This window comes from Phalaenopsis equestris, unplaced genomic scaffold (genome assembly GCF_001263595.1).
Source record: "Phalaenopsis equestris unplaced genomic scaffold, ASM126359v1 Scaffold000402, whole genome shotgun sequence".
NCBI classification, from domain to species: Eukaryota; Viridiplantae; Streptophyta; class Magnoliopsida; order Asparagales; family Orchidaceae; genus Phalaenopsis; species Phalaenopsis equestris.
The window spans coordinates 2,103,839-2,129,315 of NW_018164844.1; the positions used below are offsets into that span (position 1 = coordinate 2,103,839).

A 25,477-nucleotide genomic window follows, 5' to 3' on the forward strand; every position below is an offset into this window, starting at 1 on the left:
CTTGTGTTCATATATCTCTTGATAGACCTCGAAACCACATAGAAAGAACTCCATCAATGTTAGAATCCCTTTGAAACCGAATGAATGCATAAAAAAACTAGTAGATGAAGGTCAAATCCTATTGAACACACACACACACACACCCTACTGAGCACGCACGCACGCACGCACGCACGCAAGCAAAAGAAAATAGAGGGCATCTGCCTATCTCCACGCACAAATAGTAGCTCTAGAATATAGAGGGCACCTGCCTATCTCCACGCACAAATAGTAGCTCTAGAATGAGCGAACCGATTCGAACCATCTTTTGAAGAAGCAGACACCTAATGGAATGTTGATTGGTGGCCTTCTCTTACCACTTACCAGATCTGCCATATCATCTTTCTTCGTCGGCATAAACAAGCTTTTCTTCCCAACGACACCAACTTCAGCATCTCATCCTATACCACTCTTCTTCTCTTCCTTCTCCAGTTCCCAACCCTGCGCTTCAACTTCAGCTAAAATGTGCTTTTCCCGCATCTTCCAGGACTGCTCGGAGCTTCGGAATCTGAGAACCGGACGGCAAACTCACGCGCAAATGATTATACATGGATTCATTCCGACCACCTTCGTTGCAAACTGTCTTCTTCAAATGTACATTCGGTGCATAGATTTGAACTCTGCGTGCAAAGTGTTCGACGGAATGCCTGACAGGGATGTCGTGTCATGGAACGCTATAATATCTGGTTACGTAGAGAGTGGTTTGATGCGTGAGGCGCGGTATTTATTCAGAGTTATGCCTGGCTGTGATGTTATCTCATGGAACTCCATGATTTCAGGGTGCCTGAAAAATGGAAACTTGAACGAGGCTGTTGAACTTTTCTTGGAGATGATGAAGATGGGCGTGGAGCCAGATCATATAACCTTTTCATTAGTTCTGAAGTTGATCTCTACTTTGAATGAATATGAAATGGGAGCTCAAATTCATGGGCTTGCGGTTAAAAAGGCTTTGGCTTTAGATGTGGTGGCAGGAAGCGCACTTGTTGACATGTATGCTAAATGTGGAAGCTTGGCTGATTCCCTTTTCTTCTTCCGTGAAATGCCACGAAGGAACTGGGTCTCCTGGAGCGCCATTATTGCGGGTTGTGCTCAGAATGAGCGTTTCATGGTGGGGCTTGATCTGTTTCTTGAGATGCAGAGAGAAGGAATAGGAGTGAGTCAGTCATCCTACGCAAGCCTCTTCCGAACTTGTGCAGGATTGCCTTCTCTAGAGATCGGAAAACAGCTTCACGGCCATGCAATGAAGAATAATTTCATGGCAGATGTCGTTGTTGGGACCGCTACTCTTGATATGTATTCTAAATGCGACAGTTTGGGCGACGCCATGAGAATATTTTGGGAGCTTCCTGACCGTAGCCTGCAGACTTGTAATGCCATGCTTGTTGGGTTTGCTAGAAACGAGGAAGGAATTGAAGCTCTGAACTTGTTCAAATTCATGAATATTTCATGCATTCTGGCCGATGAAATCAGCTTATCTGCTGTTCTTAGTGCCTGTGCAGAAGCGAAAACATGCTTGCAAGGCATGCAAGTTCATTGCTTGGCTGTCAAAACCAGCCATGTGTTGAATGTTTGTGTGATGAATGCGATGTTGGACATGTATGGGAAGTGCAGAGATTTGATGAGTGCTTGTAATGTTTTTCAAGAGATGGAACAGAGAGATTTGGTCTCCTGGAATGCCATTATCACAGCACTTGAACAGAATGGAATTTACGGAGAGATATTTTCACACTTAAATCAAATGCTGCATTGCCGTTTGGAGCCAGATGTTTTCACCTATGGCAGCATTCTTAAAGCTTGTGCGGCGAAACAGTCGCTGGATTATGGAGTTCCAATCCATGGCAGGATAATTAAGTCGGGACTTGGTTCTGATTCCTTTGTTGGAAGTGCACTCATTGACATGTACTGCAAATGTGGAATGTTGGAGGAAGCACAAATACTCCATGGCAGGATAGAGAGCCAAACAATGGTATCATGGAACACCATAATCTCAGGATTTTCCTTGCAGAAAAGAAGCGAGGAAGCTCAGAAATTCTTCAGCCAAATGTTGGAATTTGGTCTGCAGCCTGATAATTTCACCTATGCTACAATTCTTGACACATGCGCCAATCTAGCCATGATGAGCTTGGGAAAGCAAATCCATTCTCAGTTGCTCAAGCAGGAGATGCACAAAGATGTGTTCATCTCAAGCACTCTCGTGGACATGTACGCCAAATGTGGGAACATGCAGGACTCTCTCCTCATCTTCGAAAAGACGCCAGAAAGAGACTTCGTCTCATGGAATGCCATAATATCTGGTTATGCAAATCATGGATTTGGATTCGAGGCACTCAGCATGTTCGAGAGGATGAAAATGGAGAACATTGCACCCAACCATGCAACTTTCATTGCAGTTCTTAGGGCTTGCGGGCATGTGGGATTGGTTGATGAAGGCCTTCGCCACTTTGAATCCATGAATGAGCTCTACAATTTAGAACCAGAGCTGGAGCACTACTCTTGTATGGTGGACCTGTTGGGGCGTTCCAAAGGCGTGCATGAGGCATTGGATGTTATCAATGGTATGGCATATGAAGCTGATGCAGTCATATGGAGGGCTCTATTAAGCGCTTGTAAGGTCCACAGAAACTTGGAGATAGGAGAGCTAGCTTTGAAGAAAATACTGTTGTTGGAGCCTGATGATTCATCAGCATGTATTCTGTTATCTAACATATATGCAGAGGTTGGGAGATGGGATGGAGTTTCAGAGATGAGAAAGTTGATGAGGAGGAGTACGATGAAGAAAGAACCTGGTTGTAGCTGGATTGAAGTGAACAGTGAGATGCATTCTTTTATTGCTGGTGACAATTTGCACCCATGGTCGGAGTGGATATTCGAGATTCTGGATAATTTGACTGAAGAGATGATTTTGGCTTGGTGGGGAAATGACCAGAGCTGCATGGAGAAACTTGGTGTAACAGCTTGAACTCTCACCCATCGAGATATTGTCCGCTTTGGCCTAATGCCTCACGATTTTGTCCTATTGGTGTAACATTTTATAAGGTCACCCATCCCAAAAGTGCTCCCGCACGAGCACACTTAACTTTGGTTGGAGTTTCTGATGAAATTATAACCTCTACACCCAAAAGCACCTCGATGTTTTAGACTTCAGCCTCATTCTACTTAAAGTATTTAACACTTAGATTAGGAATATACACAGATAAAAGAAAAAGTTAGATATCAACCAGTAACTGATTTCACCATTTATATGGCTGGCAGAAGAATATTTATTGATGCATCAACAGAGTTAGAATTCTGTAAAATAAACTGATGGTTAGCTTTGGAGGGATCCCAACCAGGTAACATTAACTCAGGCTCATGCAACAGTTAAGCATCAAACATTCATAGCAACATGCTCTTCTGTTTGAGTTGATTGATAATGGTTTCCATGGGAACCCAAGTAGATTATCTTGGCACTTGTAGGGAGAACGAAGGGTTAGTACTGTAGATAAACAGTCTGAAACTCTGGGTTCTGGGCCATTATATACTGTGAAAATCCTTTTTTTTTTTAATTTCAAACTGTTTATTACTTATATTCCAAATTTTGTGGGAAGATATTACAGAAATTGTTTCTTTGTACAGGGAGGTGGTAGTGATTTATACTTGTGAACCACATGGCTACAGTTGGCCAAAATGGTTTGTGACCTGATATTTTAAGCCATGCAATTCCTATGTGTTTACATATCTTTTGTGGGAAGATATTACAGAAATTATTTCTTTGTATAGGGAGGTGGTAGTGATTTGTACTTGTGAACCACATGGCTACAATTGGCCAAAATGGTTTGTGACCTGTAATTTTAAGCCATGCAATTCCTATGTGTTTACATATCAGCACCTAAACTTTGCTTTTTCATATTTATGCCACCCAAATTTTTCATATCACTTCAAACATATCACCATGTTAACTCTTAAAAAGCCAAACATGCATTTTCATGCATATGTAAGGTGATATGCATGCAAAAATTGAAGTTTTTGGGGTCATATATGTAAGATATATAGGAATTGACTGGTATGTATGTGAATCTTTCTTATTAGTAAATAGATGATGTATTCCCATGTGATGATAGTTTTATGATGGGAATGTTGAAAACATATGTGATAGTGACTTAAGTGACATAAAAGCTCTAACAACTTTCTTAGACAATTCAATTATTCAAATTGAACTTTTTAGGTGTCTTTAATCGCTAAAGTTTAATTATTGAAGCATTTATAAAGATGCCAATCAGTTCTAATCTATTTATATCTAACACTTATATCATCCAAATCTTTAGTATCACTAGAAAAATATCACTTCATGCATAGGTTTAGGTGCTAGATATGTAAATGCATAAGAAGAGAGAGATATGTATGTAAACCATTCTTAATTTTTTCAACTCTACAAATCCAATGCTCATTTTAGTATTATGGTCAGAAGCTCTGTGCTCTGTCTCATCAATGATTTCATAAAATAAATTTTTGAGGGTTTTTAATGATTTTAAGGGATTCATAAACTTCGAAATAACGAGAGGTGCCCTGTATTTAACAAATATGTATAATAATTTCAGTCGGACTCAAAAATCAAAATAATCTTTTTTTAACTGGGAAAAATATTACATCAGAACTCTTAATGTAGAGTTATATTCAGAGTCCACTGATATGCGGACACGTGGAGGTGACAGAAAAATTAAAAAAAAAATCGTTTTAGCGCAGAGGAATATTTTCCCCGTGTTATTCAGCATTATTTAAGTGTTATTGTGGTGATATTAATGTGTTATTATGTTTTGGGAATATTCTCGGTGTTATAATAACATAACGCATCGATACCACCACAATAACACATGAATAGCGTGAAAATGAATATTCTCCTGTGTTAACGGGCCGAATCACAGGAAAACGCGTGTGTTTCCTTGAAGCCACGTATCCTCATATCAGTGGACTATGAATGTATTTTTACGTTAGGAGTCCTGATGTAATATTTTTCCTTCAAACTGGGGCTTTTTGTTGCAAATATTCATAATTGCATTGTGTTTCATGTAAAATAAATGTATTTCATTTTAAATATTCAAAATTATTTGATTATATTTAAAATCAATGCAGGATAACGATTTGGAGCTTTTACATGCAAACCACTTTATTCTCGCATTTACATATCTAACTCCTATATTTTAATTTTTTACATATATGACACCTTACCAATACATGAAAGTGTGTAAAATAATAATATTATTAATGTGATATTAAAAAAAATCAAGTGGTACAAATACAAAGAGTAAACTTTAGATGTTAGATTTGTAAATATATAAGAGTTGTAGTAATTTTAATTTTTACATGTATAACATCTTACCAATACATGAAAGTGTGTAAAATAATATTATTATTAATGTGATATTAAAAAAAAAATCAAGTGATACAAATACAAAGAGTAAACTGTAGATGTTAGATTTGTAAATATATAAGAGTTGTAGTGTTCGTATGAAACCCCCCTAATAAAAATACAAAAAAACAATAGAATACAGGTGTCCGATCTCCGCCGTCGATCACCGCAATAAAAATTTAAAAAAAATAAATAAAAGCTAAAATTAGGGCCCATTAAAATACATCTTTGCGAGGATCGACGGTGGAGATCAGACACCATGCAGTGTCCGTATGGAATAATTTTTCGTCAAACAAACACCCCCAATCAGATTCATATTCAATTTCAATTTAGGAATTTCGAATCATAATTTTTTATTTCAGCACTTTACTGAGCTCAGTTTCTGAAACTTTATTTAGAGATTCTAAATGAATCAGAATCTACGAAAAAGATGCAGAAAAAAAATCCAATCTTTCTAACAAAATCACATTAGATTCCAGACAATTCTCATGTAATAATATATCCAACACCTAAAATTCGATATTTACATTTATAACACTTTGATGTTATAAATATTTGCATAAAGTAAATTTCACTTTCAAAAAATTATCAAGAGTGATATTTATTATGCATCTAAACATAAAGTTTAAGTGTTAGATATGTAAATATATAAAAATTATGTGGTATGTCTGCAAATGCCCCCATCCTTTTTCTTCTTCTAATCCTTCATAAAAGCTTCTATATACTAAAAAAATATAATAATAACAATAATATTTACATTACCGCCGCCGCTTCTCCAAAACATTTGGAGAGAGTGACATCTTTCTATGCACATTGGATAAATACAATAGATCCCCACCTTGACCTTTCAACTTTCAAATTTTTTTTTTTGTTTTTTTTTTTTTCCTTTTTTAATGCTTCCCATTTACAATTTTTTTTTTGTTTTTTTTTTCCTTTTTTAATGCTTCCCATTTACAAGTTTCTCTGATGTGAAAGGTTAGTGAGATAAATACTATAACTCCAGATGTAATGTAATCTTCAACAGCGTACTGCTTGGCTTAGATTATCTCTGTTCTTAAGAAACTATTTGCTCCCCTGCAACGGTTATACCGTGAGCTCTCTGTAAAGATGCAAATGGACAGACAGATGGTAAGGACATAGATAATGCTCAAGAAAAGAGACAAAAAAAGATCCTCTTGACTTTTTGTGGGGGTCCATTATAGTCCCCGGCTATAAAATTGTAGAGAGATTATTCCATCAGGGCACCGGACGCACGGTATAGTGAGCACTTGCCACGTGACAAGTGGGTCCCACTGTAATACATTGATTGAATAGGTATTATAGAGGGATGGAGCCCACTCGCCATGTGGCAAGTGTCCACTGGACTCCGGATGCAAATTTTAAGTCTGGTGTCCTGATGGAATAATTTTTCATATTAAAGATTTGAGTGATTTGTGTGTGAATAGCTTTTAAAAGAGGACTATTTTAATGAGGGGCAAAAAATAGGACTATTTTAGCTCAATATTAAAAGAGTACAGTGTCCATTTAGTCCCCAAACTCTTTTAATGAGGGGCAAAAATAGGACTATTTTAGCTCAATATTAAAAGAGTATGAGAACTAATTTAGTGCTTTTTTAAACTTTAGGACTAAAATGATCCCATATAAATAATCTGGGGAATATTTTGGCGCTCCACTCAATAAAACACGGAACAAGATGATATCTATTTAAAGAAATTGGAATTTAGTATTGAACAGGAGCTAATTATATGAATGTTGGGAAGAACTCGACAAGTTTATCTGAATGCGACAGAAAGACAAGAAAAAAGTGTTGTACTTGAGAACAGAGAGACAGAATGATTGCTACCTAAGCACTAGATTTCAGTTCTTCTGTATGGATATATATATATATGTATCAGCTTGTGTTGCTCTGTGCAATCTCAAGAGTCTATTATTAGCTTGTCCGGATTAATGAACAAAATGCTTTAGCTTGTGTTCTCCTAACGATTGGAAATCTAAAAAAAAAAGTATTCCTCCGTTGCCCCAAATCTGCGGATTAATGAACAAAATGCTTTAGCTACGATTGGAAATTTAAAAAAAAAAGTATTCCTCCGTTGCCCCAAATCTGCCACTGCCATGGGCCCATATTTCTCCCCATGAGTTGGGTATCCTATATTGAGTTAGAATTTGAACGAGGACCAGCTACTCTCAATTTTGATGGATATTAATTATTTTTTTATGTAGTAGTTCACTGATTGGTAATAAAATTTTGAAACTTAAAAAAAAAGTGGCTAGCCTTTATAATAGTTATCACCTCCTCATCATGACTGTCCAGCCAAAGCATTCATAGGAGTTGTTCAACAATATTCAGAACTGCACAGAACTTTTAACTTCTTAACCAGACTGGTCGTACAAGAACCAAGGCAGGCCACAGCATGCTTCTACAGTTTCTTCTTAAATTTAACTATAAATTCATTATTAAGTAGAGAAGAACAGTCAGAGAAAGGCCCGGAACCTTCAAGGAAGAGTATGGAAATAAACGACGAGGTAAGAGTTCATTACCCGCAGATTTCAAATGAGACAACTCATGCTGATACACAATTAGGAACTGCTAGGATCATGGCACATAAGTAAGATCAGAAGTCGATACACAGAGTCGGAACCAACAGAAAATTATAAAGGTGAAATGACAGCCAAAAAGCAAACTCAATCACACTTTTAATTATGTCTTTAGAAGTTTCATCAGTCATGTTTTTCCTTAGAGTTTAAGGGAACGACATCCTCAGTCAGGAGACCAGAGCAATATCATTTATAAACTTATAAGCAACGTTTAGAAAATCAGGCCAGACCGGCCGACTGGACTGTGAACTAGCCTGACGTCCAGTTCTGATTGGCCCAAAAAACCCTCGCACCGAACCGCACTGAACCACACTGAACCGTCTATTTGCTTTTACTTTTAGTAATAATATTTTTTATTCCTATTATGGCTTGGGTTAACTCCGGTATCAATCATTTTTTCGTTATGCAAGCAAGGCAACACATTTCTAGGATCCAAAAACCATAAGGTAAGAGATCAAGAGGAAACAGAAAGGTTTAGCAAACAAATCAATTCCCGCATTAAAAAGAAAAACCCTAGATTTACCACCAGTTAAAAGAGTCTCGATACCTATAAGAGGAAATTGAAATGAGAGATGGCTACTGAAAGAAAACCATTAGAAAAACACCAAAGCAAACAGGCGACAGTATCAGAAGTTTGATGGGCTCTAAGGCAAAAGAGGTGTTAGTGCCAAAAAAGAGAGGATAGAAAAGTTACAGGTTAGCAAAAGAATCAATCCAATGAAGAGTTATCACTATGATATGGATTATAAGGAAAAATGCTGAATCAACGCACTTAATAGGTTTTATCATAAACTTTAAATTAATTTGATTTCAAACATGACCCAACTTTTATAAATAGTGATTTTAATGATAGCATTTGAATTATCAATCAATGAATTGCACATGAACTAACATTTTCTCTCCTCTTTTAATTAGCCTCTCTCATTTGTTCCCTCTACCCACCAAGATCTCTTTATTATACTATATTCTTCATTACATCCCAGCCCCTCACCTATTGTGCACGCTTCTTGATGTCTCTCCGTTACTCCTAGGGAAACAGCAAATTGATGATATTCCCTCTCTCTTGGTTTCTTCAAGAACCAATCCTCCTCGCTTCCTTCAGTCCCACACATCACTATAGGCTAAAACAAAAGGTTGGGAAGATTTGTAGATTTCATAGTAATATGAAGTGAGCGTGTTTAGTTAGATGGCAATTGAAAGTTCTTTGAAATTTTATTGGTGAACACAAAGCAATTAATTCTTCAAAGTAACTAAATTTTGGGTATCTTAGGAGATAGTGTCAAAGCTAAACATTAATGCCATTATTTAAAGTGTGTTTAGAATTTGAAGTTGTGATTTTGGTGGGTACACGATTAGTTGTTTAAGCTCATACCTTACTTGAATAATCAATCTTTAAAGGGTATAGGTCTTAGAAAAATATCTACACTACCAATCATCCTCCCAAGTTCATGCAACCTTTATGAAAATTAGATGAAAAATTAACAACACAGTTCTTGTCTATAGTTTACTAATTGATAATAAATTAAAATCTAGGTGAAGCAATATAAGCATAGAGATGGGTGTCAGATTTCTTGAGAGAATTATAGAACCTATTCCAAAACACTTTTGAAAATGACCCATATGCAAACTGGACATAATTTTCATAGCATGTGATGTAATTGTGAAAGGCATTATCATCTCTTACATATGATCTGAAGCTCATGAATCTACCATCTAAGTAGCAGTTTTCTTGTTTGCAAATGGCATTTGACAACTTACTTTTTTGAGCAACCAAATTTTATATCAATGATGTTCAAAAATAAGCTTTTACCAATAGATTGTTATCAAAATGGCTGAAACCGGGAGGAATGATTTATTGCAACTTTGTTGTTGGTTCACTTTAGGAACTTTCAACAAATATTTCATCATTGATTTTATATGTTTTGGATCAAGATTTTCCATTTTATAAGTTGATTTCCAACTAATTGCTAGCTTCTTAATCAATAACTTCTCTGTGGCAGTAATCCCCATCTTCTCTGTAGCGCCTTCAATCCAAGAAAATCATTCATATATAATTTCACCACTTTGATGGAAGAAGATTAACTTTTAGTGTGTTACTAAAGGTCCCGATTAGAGCTGTCTAAACTTGGTCTGACACATCAATCCAACATGAACCGACTCAAATACTCAGATTTGAGTCGACCCAATTAATTTTTAAGCATGTTCGGTCTAGAATCCAAACCCATTTAATTTTTTGAATTGGGTTCAAGTTAACCCGTGAACCTAAAATTGACCCAAAACCACCAACTAAAAATTAACCTGCCAACTCAACATTGAATTAAACTTTACCCAAATTTGATCCATAAAGTTGTTATGCCTTATGTTAAACAGATTAAGTGAGTCGAGTTCAATTCAGAAAGGTAGAAATTGGGTGTCAATTTTGTGTATGGTTAATTTCAATACAAACTCAAACCCAAACCGCAACCTAATTTGACCCTCCTCAAATCAATGGCATGGAGGAGAAACTCTACATTGAAGGGCCTTTCAATCTCAAAAGAAATAGAACGTTAACAGCCCTGATAACAACTTCAAAATTATAATTAGACAAGACAAAAGTAGAAATAAGATATTATATAACTGAATTCTATTCACTCATTCAATAGAAATAAGATATTACATCATTTGATTACCTCCATTTAAAGACATTGACCAATCATTTTTCATTTTCCCATTTCCCTTCCTTTAACTCTTAAACTTACAACAAGTATATAATTATAAAAATAATTGTCTAAAGCATTAAAGCGATTTTTTATTAAATAAATATTAATATATATATATATATATATATATATATATATATACACACACACACATAAGTATATACATATAAACTACAACATGATGGGTTACATTTATGAAACTTAAAATTTAACTAAATAAAATATTCTAAAAATAATCCCTGACTATCTGTGTCTCAAGATATCAAGTTTCTCCAATTTAGTCTCTTGAATATACAAAATTAATCCAAAATGGCTCTCATATAAAAATTATGATAAAAATTTATCCCCATTGTAGTCTCTCAATTATATAAAATTGACCTCAACTAAGTACACAAATGATCAACGTAAAATGAGAAAACCTAAAATAGAAAAATAAATAAAGTTATATTAGGAAATAAATCTAATATTGATAACTTCTAACAGAAATAAATTTTTCTTAATATACCTTCTAACTCTCCTCGAGTTGAAACATGGTTGAAAATCATGGAACATGGTTGAAAACCATGTTCAACCTGGATTTGAAGACATCAAATAAAAGCCGAGCAAGATCCTGTGAAGTAGAACTTGAAGTCTTCATCCCGTACTACGGTTGTCTTCATTTTAATCTCAAGTAACTCGAGGTAGAAATTGGGTCATGCTCAGTTAAGTCAATTTTGTGTATGCTTAATTTCAATACAAACTCAAACCCAAACCGCAACCTAATTTGACCCTCCTCAAATCGATGGCATGGAGGAGAAACTCTACATTGAAGGGCCTTTCAATCTCAAAAGAAATAGAACGTTAACAGCCCTGATAACACCTTCAAAATTATAATTAGACAAGACAAAAGTAGAAATAAGATATTATATAACTGAATTCTATTCACTCGTTCAATAGAAATAAGATATTACATCATTTGATTACCTCCATTTAAAGACATTGACCAATCATTTTTCATTTTCCCATTTCCCTTCCTTTAACTCTTAAACTTACAACAAGTATATAATTATAAAAATAATTGTCTAAAGCATTAAAACGATTTTTCATTAAATAAATATTAATATATATATATATATGAAAAATAAGCACTCAACTTTAATGTCACAACTTTCTTCTGCCTCCAAACTGAACTTCTACAGCTTAAATCACATTTAATTAAACACATAATTAATATTTTAATACATATATACATGATTTATAAATTAAATAAATAAACCCTAACATTTATCTCGATTAACCCAATCTCTTTCGCACAAATATGGATTTCCATCTCCCTGCAATTCGGGATTTTAATAGCCTGGATCCTAATATCAAATACACTTACAATTAACATTTAAATAATAAATTATATTTATTATGTTCAAAATTCATAAATTTAATTATAATAAAATCTAATTTTATCTTACCAAAAGCTTGGTAGCCCTAACCCGTGCATGTAGAGCCACTCGAACCACTCTTCTTCATCGTCTAAGTTCTTTTTCCTTCAAGCATGGCTCGACTTCAATCCCCACGGTGACCCGACTCTCCTTCGCACACGCCGACATGGCACAGCGTCGGCTTCAACAACCCCAGGCAAACTCATAGCAAACGACGACTTCAACTTTTCCTTTCTTTGGCTAGGGCACAGTGTCGCCTCCCACGCACAAGCAATAATTTCCTTCCTTTCTTGTCTTATTTCTCTCTCAATCTCTTTGTTCATGCCCCCCCTCTCCCGATTTCATTGGTTCGAAAAGGGGCATACGACTATGAAGTTGTAATGATAGAGATACTCCAATTCAATTATTATTATTATGATGATTATTATTATTATTATTATTATTATTATTGATATTATTTATTTTTATTACTTATAACTTATAGTTATTACAATATGCTTTGCTTTGTAAACATGACTCGAACTTTTTAGCTTTTAGCTTTCCTCAATATTATGGAGTCAAGCTTTATGGCTCAAAAGCTTTGCTCGAAAACCAATTAAGAGATTTGGCCTCTTGCCCCTAATTTAGAAAGCCAATGTAAGGGTCATTTGTAAATCAACTCAGTCATTAAAAAATCTAAAAGATAACCGATCAGTATTTGGTTGGGTCTAAAAATTCTGAGATGGTTTCACCTATGGTCATATACCCATGTTGATCCCAAATCATCCCTTCAAGAAAAACAATATTATACACTAATTTCTCAACCTCCAATGGCTTAAGAACTTGTGTCAATTCAAATTTCAAGCACAAGTGTAATCTATAATAATTTAAAAACTCCATCCTCATGCATATTCAAAGTACTAGGATTATTCTTGTGATCATCTAGGTTCTACAAATAAACTTGATTACTAATCATTACTAATCAATTCTCTTATTGAGTCATGCCCTAAGGTTATTTATGAGACTATTCATCAGCCTAAATTTGAGAACATGAGCCTGGTTGAACCAGCTAGCAGTTCAGCAAGAGGCCTCGGTCCAGCAGGAGCCTGGACCGGCCTCTTTCTCCAGCTCCATTGGGTGGGATGCTAGCTCCCATTCTTTCCTTCCCCGTCTCCTTTCCATCTCAAGCCTGCCGCCAATCCTCTACCCTTTCTTCCTTAGTTGTCGCTCAAAGGGGAGAGCCTCCCCTTCCTAATTTATCATCTATTCTATTTTATTTTCTTTGTTTGCTTGCTTAGGGTAGTTTTTGGCTGAGTTCTAATTTCAGATTTCCTGTATGGAGTTTTCTTCCCCCTTGCTAGGGTTGAGTCCGATGACAGGTGATACTACAGTTGTATCTGCTCTGAGTTAGTGTTCAATCTTCTCCTTTCTCCTTGTTTTCATCTCCCTTACACTCCCCTGCTCCCTGTCGCCCCACTGTCACCCGACCAATCCCCTGTTATTGTTGCTATCCACGGCAATTTGTTGCCCCACACTTCCTCCTACAACCAACCCATTCTCACGCTGCTCCCCGTTAGTGTTCAATCTTCTCCTTTCTCCTTGTTTTCATCTCCCTTACACTCCCCTGCTCCCTGTCGCCCCACTGTCACCCGACCAATCCCCTGTTATTGTTGCTATCCACGGCAATTTGTTGCCCCACACTTCCTCCTACAACCAACCCACCCACCCCCCTGCTCCCTAGTTGCCTGCTATTCACTCCAAAGCCATCGTTACCCCTCCACTTCCCCTCTCACCCGTTGCTTTCATCCTCATACCGCCGACCAACCTCCTATTCCCTATTACAGCCACACCTCCTCTCCTAACTCTCCCTTAACCGCAACATCACCACCCCACCTACGCCGCCCTAGTTTTCGTGTAGTGTCATTGTTTTTCTTGTTTCGCATGAGTCTAGTTGTAATCTTTGAATTTCAGCAATAATATATTTCAGTATCTATTGTGGTTTGGGTTAACTCTGGCATCACTGTGATTAATCCTAGCGCTAAAATTCAAATATCATCTATTATTTATATTATATGAATAAATAGATTGATTCATAGATTTGTGTATTCTTCTATGATTCTTGTAAGTTTCATCCTATACCACATCTCAAGGCATCTCCCACACTCTTGTAGAAACACCAAATTGCCAATCTCCCCTACCTCTCGGTTTCTTCAAGAAATCAATCATCATTTCCTCCTCTCTCTTTAAAGTGTTGTCTTCAATTTGCATCATATCCACAAGGTAAAATTCAAGAGAGAGAAACAACATATAATCCAAAACCAAAAAAAAGGAAAAAGGAGAAATTAGATTAAGCACGGTGATCATCTACAAGTCTTAGGAAGATGATGACTAGTGAGACAACCAAACATCTTTCTCCCTCACAAGTGATTTTGCGAGCAATTTCTACTTCTTCCATTGACACCATACCTCTCATCTTTCCCACGACAACCCAACATGCATCAAACCCTCCTTCTTATCCTTTACGTGTACATTTATTTAAAAAAATATGTATTCACACATTTCCTTTCACGGTACAATGGGTACCAAAGATGTTATAGCAGAACCTCTATTGCTATCATGGGCTACGTCTAAAAGATTTGTCGAATCACTATCATCTCTCACTCATCGGCACAAAGCTAATATTCATCTCTAAAATCCCCATTTTCTGCTTTCTCTTGTGTCATTGTCAGTTTCTTCCACTACCTTTTGCTCGGTGAAAAATGTTCTCTTGTTTAAACAAGCAGAAGTATTATGTTAAAAATCATGGCACTTAAAGTACTTCTTGAGTGAGAATGATTGAGAGTGCTAAGAGAACCCAATTTTTCCTCGTCTTGGGTTGATTTAACCTCGCAATGGGCTGGATTAGGTGCTCTAATGAATTTACTCTTGCCGCCTAATCCTAAGATTGAGCCATGTGTGTAAGGTGTGTGGTCCCCTGGTGACAATGACGCTTCTCCACATTTAAAGCTAGAGTATGTACATCAAGTATAGACTAATAAGGCTACAATTACACAACATTGTTGATAAATGACTTCAATACTCTTAGATAACTCATCAATGTGTGTTCCTCTGGCTCCACTAATTCACATTTCAGTATAAGCTTATCAGATTTTGTCGTGTACTACTCCATGGAAGTATATCTCTAGTGAAAATTGTGTAGTTTTAAAAACATTTCATGCACGTAATACAAAGGAATGTATTTGTGTTGCATCTCCCTATGTCATAATCTTACATTTTCCCTCACGTTGGAGAAGGTGTTTTAAATTTTCCAACCACAATGACCTTTTTTTTTAGTTTGATGGCTACCAATTTAACTTTTTTTCTCCTTAGGAATGTCTTTGTATTCAGAAATTTGTTCTATTGTTTGTAACCACTCAATAAATTCATGCAAACTCATATGTCCATCAAAATCCGATGGGTTGATATTTGCTTCAAAGTCATGGCCCTCATCTAGTATTCAATGACAATTATCAGATATTGATTTTTCATCACTAGAAACATCCTAATGAAAAATATTAACTTCTTCCTCTCACTCTGGCAAGTCATCATTATGGTTATGGGTGATTTATCCAATTTGTCTCATCTCAAAGACAAGTCTTTGTTGCAATTGAAGGATCTTCCTTTGCATGTCTTCTATTATGAGCTTTTAGATACCTCTTTGCACGTTTCTCCTCAGCGGCATGGTTTCACTTTTCTCCCAATTAGGATTTCAACTAACAAATAAGGAGTGGTTTACGGTTGGAATTAGGGTATGGAGGGTGTAGGGATGATTTTTTTGGTGGAGGTATTAGGTTAGGTTATGTGAAGTCTAGATTTGAGAGTGGGGAGAAAACAAATCCATAAAAAATTAGGATATCCATAAAAAATTAGGATATGTCAGGCTTTGATACCATATGACATCATTATAGAATTCCTAGAATGTGTTTAAGGGTCAAATGTTTTGAGATAAAACAGGATTTGGGAAATAAATTGGAGGATAATCGTTGTTTTGTGTGAGAAAGATAGTCAGAACGCAAGGCCGACACTAGCTAAGTGGAGTGCGGACGTCAAAGGCTACAGCCTCAACTAAAAACAGCAAGAGAACGTTGTCGATGGTGGCTTTCCTGTATGAGAACAATAAGAAAAAGACATTTGATGACATGTTGGCGTGACACAAACTCCAAGGAGGATCCACCACATATTCCCCAATCAAGTTACAGACACACCACTTAAGAAGATAAAGGATACAACACTTCTAAGGTGAGAAATCTGGAAAAAACAACATGCAATTAAAAAAAACAAGTTGTCCCAACAATCCAAAGCAAACAAATATATAGAGCTATAAAACAATCCTAAATCTAATTAAACCAAACAAAAAAAAACGTTGATAGGGCCGGACAATCCACCCAAAAGGTGAAACAACTTAAACCGGACTGATTGGACTAGTCTTTGTTCGTAACAGACACTTGGGTCCATCGCGGGACGTGATTAACAGCCGTCTAGACGTTCCCATGTCATGCAAGATGGCTATTAATATAATCGTCAATTTAGTTACCAAAAACCAGATGCTATCAGGAGGTGATCAATTGATAGGTATAGAGATGGGTTTGTTCTCCATAAAAGATACGTGTCTAATTTTTATATGTTGCAATTCTAATGATCTCTTTCTCGAAAATTTGAGGAGTGAAAATCGAGTTTTAGCCCCGGGAATTCATGATTTCAATGAGTGTAAATATAATGACTTCTTTAGTCTCCCTAAACTTCTTGATGTTGAGAGGGTGAGGTTGTCTTGATACCGTAGTTAACCCAAATCGTAATAGAAAAATCAAATATTATTACTGGAAAGTCGATCAGGCTATTACAACACAGATACTAAAAGGAAAATTACAACCAACTAGACGAAAATAAGAAATAACAACACACCCGACACACGATACGTGACTAGGGTTAGATCAGGGGTGGTGGAGATGGGTCGGTGAGGGTTGAAAGGTGGTGGGATGGTGGACGAGGTGATCAGCACACAAAAAACAGCAAATATGATGGTTTCCCAGGTTCCAGATAGCAAGCACGTAGCTGATATCGACATGGCACGGCGGTTCGAGATGAGGACAACAACAGTGGCTATGCAGATTCTGGCAGTCAACAGCAAGTGGAAGAGTTTGCAAGCTGCGACAGCGAAAGTAGGAGAGGGGAAAGCAGGGGGAAGGGGAGAACTACAGGGAAAACAGCTACATGAAGTTGTCCGGACGGCTACAATAAGGACAGAGAGGCCGTAAGCGATGTGGTAAGATTCAAAAAGTGATGGGGGACATAATCACCACCTCGGGAGAGAGATACAGCTGGAGCATCACACAATCTGTTAGATACAGCCCTCGAGGGGAAAACAATGGACGTTGGCAGCTGTCCTAAACAAAACACACCAAAAACTGCATTCACAAACCCTAATACAACACATATATAAAAAAATACTAAAAAAGAATGAAGGATAATAGGAAATAAAGCATAAGAAAGGAAAACGGGGTTATTTTGGGGCCTCTCGCAATATATTTTCTGCGGTACTGTAGCAGCTACAATACTGCATCCGCAGTACTCCAGCAACGATAGGACAGCATCCACGGTAGGCTCCCGCGTCATGTCTTCTCTTTGCCCATTTTCTTGCAGAAGACACTACAGGATGGCTTGGCATAGACTGCAAATGGAATTTGGCACTATTTCGAACTCCTGAAATTCCATTGAAGCTGATTGAAGAACTACATGAGCGTGATTTTACTACTTTAGGTGCATTTGAATAGCCTTCTTAGGGATGGATTACTGCTTCAGTTACGTGCAGTGTATTTCACTTTGATTCACTACTTGTGTTTTCCAACCTTCGTATCCTGTAAGCCTAGGGATCACTTTATACATTGATGTTTACATCAGCCTACTAGTAAAAGTTAATAATGACTGTTCCTATGATCATAATGAATTTAAACCCCCCATCATATTCGGGATTTTGAGAGAAAAAAGGTGATAATAAAAAACTGCATATCATCAAATTGACATTAATAATGACTGTTCCTATATGAAATGGACATCAGATCTGTAAATTGGTATCAAAGCAATCATTATTATGCATCAAGCAATACAATAAAACTCACTCAACAGAACGATACAAACAGTAATTCAGCAAAGGAGGTACTAGAAACATTTTCAGAAATAAATTTTGTAATAATCAGCCAACAAAGCAGTACCTGATAATGCTGACGGCATTGAAAAGCAATTACTACCCTGATCACTATGATAACTGGCAGAATTATTCCAGCAATCCCCAAAGCTAGCATCTAGCATGAAAGAAGCAGCATAAAGTGACTGAGAAAGTTGCTCAAAAATAGATGCAAAAATGTTTTTTTTTTCTCTTTCATTCTTTCCATTCTAAGCATGGTCTTATAAAATTGTTACCCCAAATAGTGTTAACGAATTCTGCTCATCATCCTCAGACAAATTTAAAAAGATGGGCAGTGTGTGAAGAAGAACCAGGACAGCCATGAACTGGACGCAAAGATAGATGTCTTAATATTCTTCTTTAACTAAAGAAAACAAAAAAATGCTGAAATTATTTAGGGTCGCTCACTATTATGGCCACGGAACGGCAATACATTGAGCTTCTTGCACTGGTAGATGCATAGTAATCATAATCTGAGTTCATGAAGCTACGGTCTGATGGAACAATAGTTATGATTTGTGAATCATGAACTTCCCTTCGGGACACCCCCCAACTTCCCCTGCATATATACAACAATGCATGATAGGGAAGCAATTCTATAAATATCATAAAACATAATACAAACACAGAAAGTAAAGTGAAACCATAGAATTGTTAACATGGACCTATGAATAGAAGTTGTAATCCCGATAGCTCATATTAATATAAATACATACACACCTCATCATCGCATTATCCTTATTTTAACAATTTAAGGTTGGTACTATGAATCCTCATTTTTATTCATTCATGTTAAGTGTTGTTTAAGACGTAAATTTATTCTTCAAAATTATTTTGAACAATTTCTTCAATGTAAACTTAAGGTTGTTACTATGAATCCTCATTTTCAATCATTCATGTGAAGTGTTCTTTAAGACAAAAATTTATTCTTCATAAATTATTTTGAACAATTTCTATCAATGTAAACTTAATTCTACCCCTTTTTCATCGTAATCCTTAAACAATATTTTAATCAACTCGTCTAAAGAACATATTCATGCCCTTTGTTGTACATTTTCAAACCATTTAGTCTACTTTCAATAATGTTGTATGCAATAGATATCACTGCATTCTTTCTTCTAAAAAGAATACTCATATTCTTTTTAGTTTTGCAATGCATCCATTTGAACATTCACTTTCTACCAAATTCAACTTAGATATCATTATCTTTTTAACGGCAAAAGATATGGATCCATACTACATCAACCCAATTGCAATCTTACAAAATTCACTTTTAAGCCTCCATCATATCATTTCATCACAAATAACTACCAAGGCACTTCTCCATTGTAATCATCCAGCCTCAACTTAAGTACATCTTATATTCTAGTAATATTGAATGATAATTGTTAACATCATATTCACTAAAATTATATATCAAATATTCAAGTTTATTCTACTAATTCTAAAGTATCTATCCTCTTAATATTTTCTCCAAAATTTTAAACTTTCACCTAATTCAATAGGTATCTTGCAAATTGAAACTACACCATTAACAACAAAATATAAACCAAAACACCCACTTTAAATATCTTTAGTAAGCATCTTTGTAAATACTAAAAAGAAGATATCAACTAAATGTTGACCATTCATATAAACATTTAGTAATGGGAAACTCTTTAAGTCGCATCACAATTATTTCTAATACTAATCAGTTTATCATAAATACCTTAAAACATCAATGTATATTTTCTACGCATTTATGTCTTCAAGAACATCAAATAAATTATCATAGTACTTGATCATATGGATCTTTAGGATCCTAAAGATTAATAAAAATTATTAAATAGCCTTTTTTTATTATCCACATGACGTGGGGCTTGTCATGAACCGCAGGAGAGGGGCTCTCCTACAACGGGATCGCAGGAGCAAGAACTCCCACTAGTGAATCGACCGGCCCATATGAGGATCGGTCCAGAGGAACCTCGGGCCGAGCGGTCCAGGCGAGAATCCTAACAGGGCGAGCAGCCTCACACGCCCCATCCAATGCCTTTTATGCATCCCGCTCGATCGAGTTGTAGTTTAGGAAGGGCGGTATTGCTGTCAATCCCTTTACCCTAATTTTCTGTGGTTTTCGCTTTCATTTTCTATTTTTTCCCTTGTGAGAGTCTTTAAATTGTTGCTTTATGGATTTATGGTCATGCTCCGGTTGTATCTTCTCCGAGATGGTGATTGTATCTTCCATTTTATCTTTCATACTCCTCCTCCACTTCCCCTAGCCGCTGGCCACACCCAATAGCTTCACCCTACACTGTCGACCCCCTTTCTACTGAGCAATATGCTGTCCAGACCTTTCAAGGACCATTCCGGCGGTCCGTCAGCTCCCCTAAAGCAGTTAACTTGTGTCCCAGCCTTTCCAGTTGTTGCCCCACCTTCCCAGCTTGCTACCCACCTTCCAACCTACCTCTCAGCCGTCCCAAAAACCTTCCTGCCACCTTAACCTACTGCCTCCCTCCTCCAGTTCACCTTCCAACCTCTGTCGGCCCCTGTCCCGCATTCACACATGGTGTCCCCCCAAGCCTCTGGATCCACTGGGCCAACCTCCACCCCCCATGGAATACACTTTCGAGGTGTGTCTTGTGTCTTTGTATTTATTTGTCGTTTATTTCATATTTTAAAGAGTCATTGTAACCGATTTCAAATTCAAAAATAATATTTGTGTTTTTTTATGGTTTGGGCTCACTCCTCCGGTATCATTTGGTATCAGAACTACCCAACCCTAATCTCATCCTAGGGTTTCCTGGCATCCGCCATAACCCACAAAATTTCCTTCTTACCACCCAGTACCTTTTCCACTGCCACATGCTCCTATGCTTAATTACCCTCGTTGAATTTTGAAATCAGCAACTTTGACTAAACCCTAACCATGCCACCAAAGAGAGATCCATTCCCGAGCCTTCTCGAGACGAAATACGACGAGAGTTTTGTCGTCTTCAGCAGAGGCTTATGGATATTGAAGATAAAATCCAGTGAAAAGAGTCGTTGTAACCAATTTCAAATTCAATAATAATATTTGTGTTTCTCTTGTGGTTTGGGCTCTCTCTTCCCCGATATCACCACACTTCTCCATTAATTATCTTAACATAAAAATCACTTTCAAAGTGAATTTTCTTGGCATAAAATCAGATTGATCCTCCAAAATTTATATTTTTTTTAATTGTTTGTTCCAGGAAACAAACAATTAAAAAAAAAGGATTCCTTTACAGTTAGCACAATATGGAACATCACTTTTGTTCTATATATTCACACTAAAATAATCATTCTGCAATCATTTTGTATTATCTTAATTTTCAATTTTTTTACTAAAAAGATATATGAACTAAATCATTGCAATGACCCCCATGGCTCTCCAAATCTCAACAAATATCGCATATGGACTGAAGACTCAGACTTATGCATCTTCCTCAAAACTAATTCCATCTTTTCTCAAACTATAATAAATTTCATTATAGTATTTGCTATGAACGTTCAAAATGTTTTTTTTTATTATTATTTTCATAAAACTCTCATTTATTAATATAATAATTATTTCATTATTTCTTTGATGTAAAGATTTTAACCAAGATCGTATTATCCAATTTTTAATACATGCAACATGACTAAAATTCCTTGATCTCTTATCACTCTATCATTCTTATGCCTATCTATATAAAATTGCACCAACAAAATGATAAGTATTACATATTTAGGAATGAATTCCAACTAAAATTTCTTTGCAGAGCATACCTGAAATTCATAGGAACACCCCCATAGTGAAACAATTGAGAAGGAGCGGTATAACCTGGCTTGAATTGCTGCACGCCAAAGATAATGACCAAAAATAATCAATTCTAGGCGCTTCATGAGATAAAATAGAAATATGATGTATAGACACCTGGCGGCATATCTCACAAGTTGTGTCACCCTTCTCATTACACCATTGTTGGATGCATTTTCGATGGGCAAACTGCATTTAGAAGAATGTCATAAACCAAATTTAAGCTAAAATATAGCACATTATTTTATACAAAGGCAGTTACCATGCCAATCAGGCTGGACAAAATTGTAGCTAAAGTTGTTTCTTTAAATTTAAAAAAAGAAAAAAATATTACTGAGTAGTTCATATAGTAAAGCATAATAAGAACTTGAAAAAAGATTTAGAACAGCGTTGTAATATAAGTGGAGTAACCATAGCAATTCAGTGAATGCTATAGCTTCTGTAATATATGAAATTGTTATATTAATAATAAAGACACCTTCAGGACAAATTTCAATGTTTAGTTTACCACTTTGTCTGTTAACATAGAATGGAGATCTGAAAATTTGCATTCAGCAAAAATGTCAAGCAAATTTCAGCAAGTTTAGTAATTATATAGTTGTTATAGTTCTATGGAATTACCACAGCTGGATGGTTGGACTTCTCACGGATCCTACAAACGGATTACTGTATTACTGGAACTGTGCAGGCCACAGCTGAGCATTTCATAGTTTTTTTTATTATTATTGGCCCGCTGAAATGACTTTTTCATCACATATTATGGAAGAAGTTCGAGGGGAACTTAATCAATGCTAACTGAAAATTGAATAAAAATTGAAACTCTGGGGCCCTTGGGATGCACTTTGTTTTTTTTTTTTTTTTGGCTTTTTACTTTTTATTTTATTTTATTTTTTTATGATTTTCACTTGAAATAAAATATACTTGGCATGCTGAACATAAATCATTTTTTTTAAAATAGCCAAAAAAAGTATTTTTAAAATTAAATTGATTTACTTTTATAATAAAAAAATTAAAATATGTGAAAAATATGCTAAACAGACATATTTTATAAAATAATATAAAAATAATAAAATTCATCTCAAAGGGACCCTTTTTGAGAATACTTGAACCGGATTTCACTAATTTTGTACAAATCATATTAGTCATTGGTTTAGAGAACAATGTTGATTAAAAAAATTACTTATTCTAGTTTTTAATAAATGAGTTCAAATTAAATGCAAATTTCCTACTTAATTCAACTGAAAGTCGTCTTCTTGTACTAGCAATAGCTCTATATTTCTTTTTAACTTAGGTGAACTTTCTATCTTACATATTTTCTTATAAATACCATCATATTTGTTTGCACGTGTTCATGAGTTTGCTCAAATTGAATATAGCTAAGATTCTAATTGTGGGAAATAAATTACAATTACTAGTTGATTTTGTATGGTCCTAATTTTTTATAAATTTCTCAAGATTTACTTGTTCATTACATCAATGTTTAAGTCCAATTCTCATATTTTCTAATTTGCAGTTGAAGAAAACAAGTTTTATATATTTAAAAGTTTATCATGATACTTGTTTGCACGTTCAGGATTTTACTAAGGTAGTGGTAAGCACAGAAAATAGGATTAACCTTGATGCTCTCAGGTTCTCATTTTGGCTATCTGAGTGACATGCAATCATAAAGTCCCCCGAACTTCCTAGAAGTATTTGACAAAACTTATTAGCCCTGTGGCCAGTTATTTTTCCCTGTTAGAGGTTTTCTAAATAAAAATTTGTATATGTTCTACAGCTTGTATGTGTGTTTAGAAGCTCAAAGATACAATTAAAATGTTCATGAAAGTATATCATTCATGGAAGTGTTTCCAGAACATAACAAGGTTCCCTACAGATCAAAAATGCAAAAAGATTTTAACAAAAACAATAATATGACCAAAGCTAAATGGAACAGCAAAATAAAAAGTGCTTAATAGTTGGCGCCAAGCATTAATAAATGATGACCTTCACCAAATAATACTTAGATAAACAAGCACTGTAAAAAACAAAGAAGAAACATAATTTATAGCTACGAGTTACTTTTTACTGTACCTTCAAGCTGCCACGACATGAACAGGGAGCCTCCAAATTACAATCCTCATCTTCATCCTGACAGATCCTACACTCAACTAATTTTCCACCGTTAGGGCCATTCACAGCGATCCTCTTCTGAGTTAATTCACTCCCAGAAGCATTTGGTACTAACGTATTGTGACCTGATTCAGACATTCTCCTGCTTTCTATTGCGGCTGCTAATGTCGCTTCCGTGAGCAGGCGGTCCACCAGCAAAGCAAGATGGTCCCCCATCTTCCAGAAATAAGAAGCTCTTAACGCTTAGAAGAAAATATATGCCGAGGTAATCGCAAAACAAGGCATCATCAAACTAGATAACAACCACAACAAAAAAAAATGCGGAAGAGTGCAGCAAAAGCTTTTTATTTAACAATAGGAACAAATCATCTCGTATCAAAACAAAAGCTTTGAGGAACAAGAAAAGTAAGGAAGGAGGGGAACAATTAGTTAAGGAAACATATCGACTTCTATAGGCGCACGAAAACCAAAAAGTTAAAAACGTTGCAGCATAGAACAAGACACGACGATAAATCCACCATTCAAACAAAAAGCCTGAACCGAATCAAAACCAAAACCAGCATAAAAACCTAGAAGAACAGAGCTAGTCCATCGATAAACGTGACAGATGGCTTGACAGGTGAAACGGTCGATTGGAGACTAAGTCCAATCAATAATCCACCGAACACAAGCAAGATGACGATATGAGGGCATTCGAAAGAGAAGAAGCAATGGCCAACGATAATCTAACTAAATAACAGGCAATGTAAACTACCATAAGAGCAAGCCCGAGCTGCCGAACGCAGAGGAAACGAGAGAAAACGGATTTTAACAGATCGACAACGGGATGGCGGCTTTCTTTCGATCCTGAATGGAACTCTTTCTTGAACAACTATAGAAGGAGAACATAAAATGCGCCTGCACGCTCGGCTTAGGAAATGTTGAAGCAAAGAAGGAGCGATGGAGGGAAGAGAGGAGAACTCGGCCGGTGGACGTGGAAAGAGGAAAAGGAGAGAGCCGACATTAAAGGAAGCAAGAGATGGAGTGGGGACGTGGGGTTGAGATCGTACAAGCAACCCACAAAAGCCAAATTTTAAGCTTTTCATTTGTCACTTGTATGTATGATATATTTTAGTAAAATGGCAGCATGTGCAATTAGGTAGGGCTGTCAAAAAAACTCGTTGTTCGTGAACAGTTCGTGTTCGATTCGTAGAGCGTTCGTGTTCGATTCGTTCGATAAACAAACGAGACGAACACGAA

General features: G+C 36.2%; 2 protein-coding genes across 2 annotated transcripts; one reads left to right on the plus strand and one right to left on the minus strand.

Annotated features, from left to right (window-relative positions):
• Positions 1 to 242: 242 nt before the first annotated feature.
• Positions 243 to 3,651, plus strand: LOC110026798 (pentatricopeptide repeat-containing protein At3g02330). Its single transcript, XM_020727935.1, has one exon. The coding sequence runs from the start codon at positions 332 to 334 to the stop codon at positions 2,996 to 2,998; it is 2,667 nt and encodes an 888-aa protein (XP_020583594.1). The 5' UTR covers positions 243 to 331; the 3' UTR covers positions 2,999 to 3,651.
• A 2,746-nt stretch (positions 3,652 to 6,397) lies between these two features.
• On the minus strand, positions 6,398 to 25,288 carry LOC110026802. The gene is made up of 8 exons (XM_020727942.1): positions 24,993 to 25,288; positions 24,200 to 24,454; positions 22,247 to 22,318; positions 22,099 to 22,166; positions 18,742 to 18,892; positions 18,570 to 18,659; positions 18,362 to 18,451; positions 6,398 to 6,524 (listed from the first exon to the last, which is right to left on the minus strand). Exons 1-8 carry the CDS (start codon positions 24,993 to 24,995, stop codon positions 6,480 to 6,482), a joined length of 774 nt encoding a protein of 257 aa, XP_020583601.1. The 5' UTR covers positions 24,996 to 25,288; the 3' UTR covers positions 6,398 to 6,479.
• Between the last annotated feature and the right edge of the window lie 189 nt (positions 25,289 to 25,477).

What these genes read in the sequence shown, in the direction of transcription:
- LOC110026798 (XM_020727935.1), top strand. Translation starts at nt 332, where the DNA reads ATGTTGATTGGTGGCCTTCTCTTACCACTTACCAGATCTGCCATATCA.
- LOC110026802 (XM_020727942.1), bottom strand. An exon ending in CATGTCGTGGCAGCTTGAAG is followed by an intron (nt 22,319 to 24,199) that starts GTACAGTAAAAA and finishes TTCTAAATGCAG; the next exon opens with TTTGCCCATCGAAAATGCAT. An exon ending in ATTCGTTAACACTATTTGGG is followed by an intron (nt 18,452 to 18,569) that starts GTAACAATTTTA and finishes CTTTCATGCTAG; the next exon opens with ATGCTAGCTTTGGGGATTGC.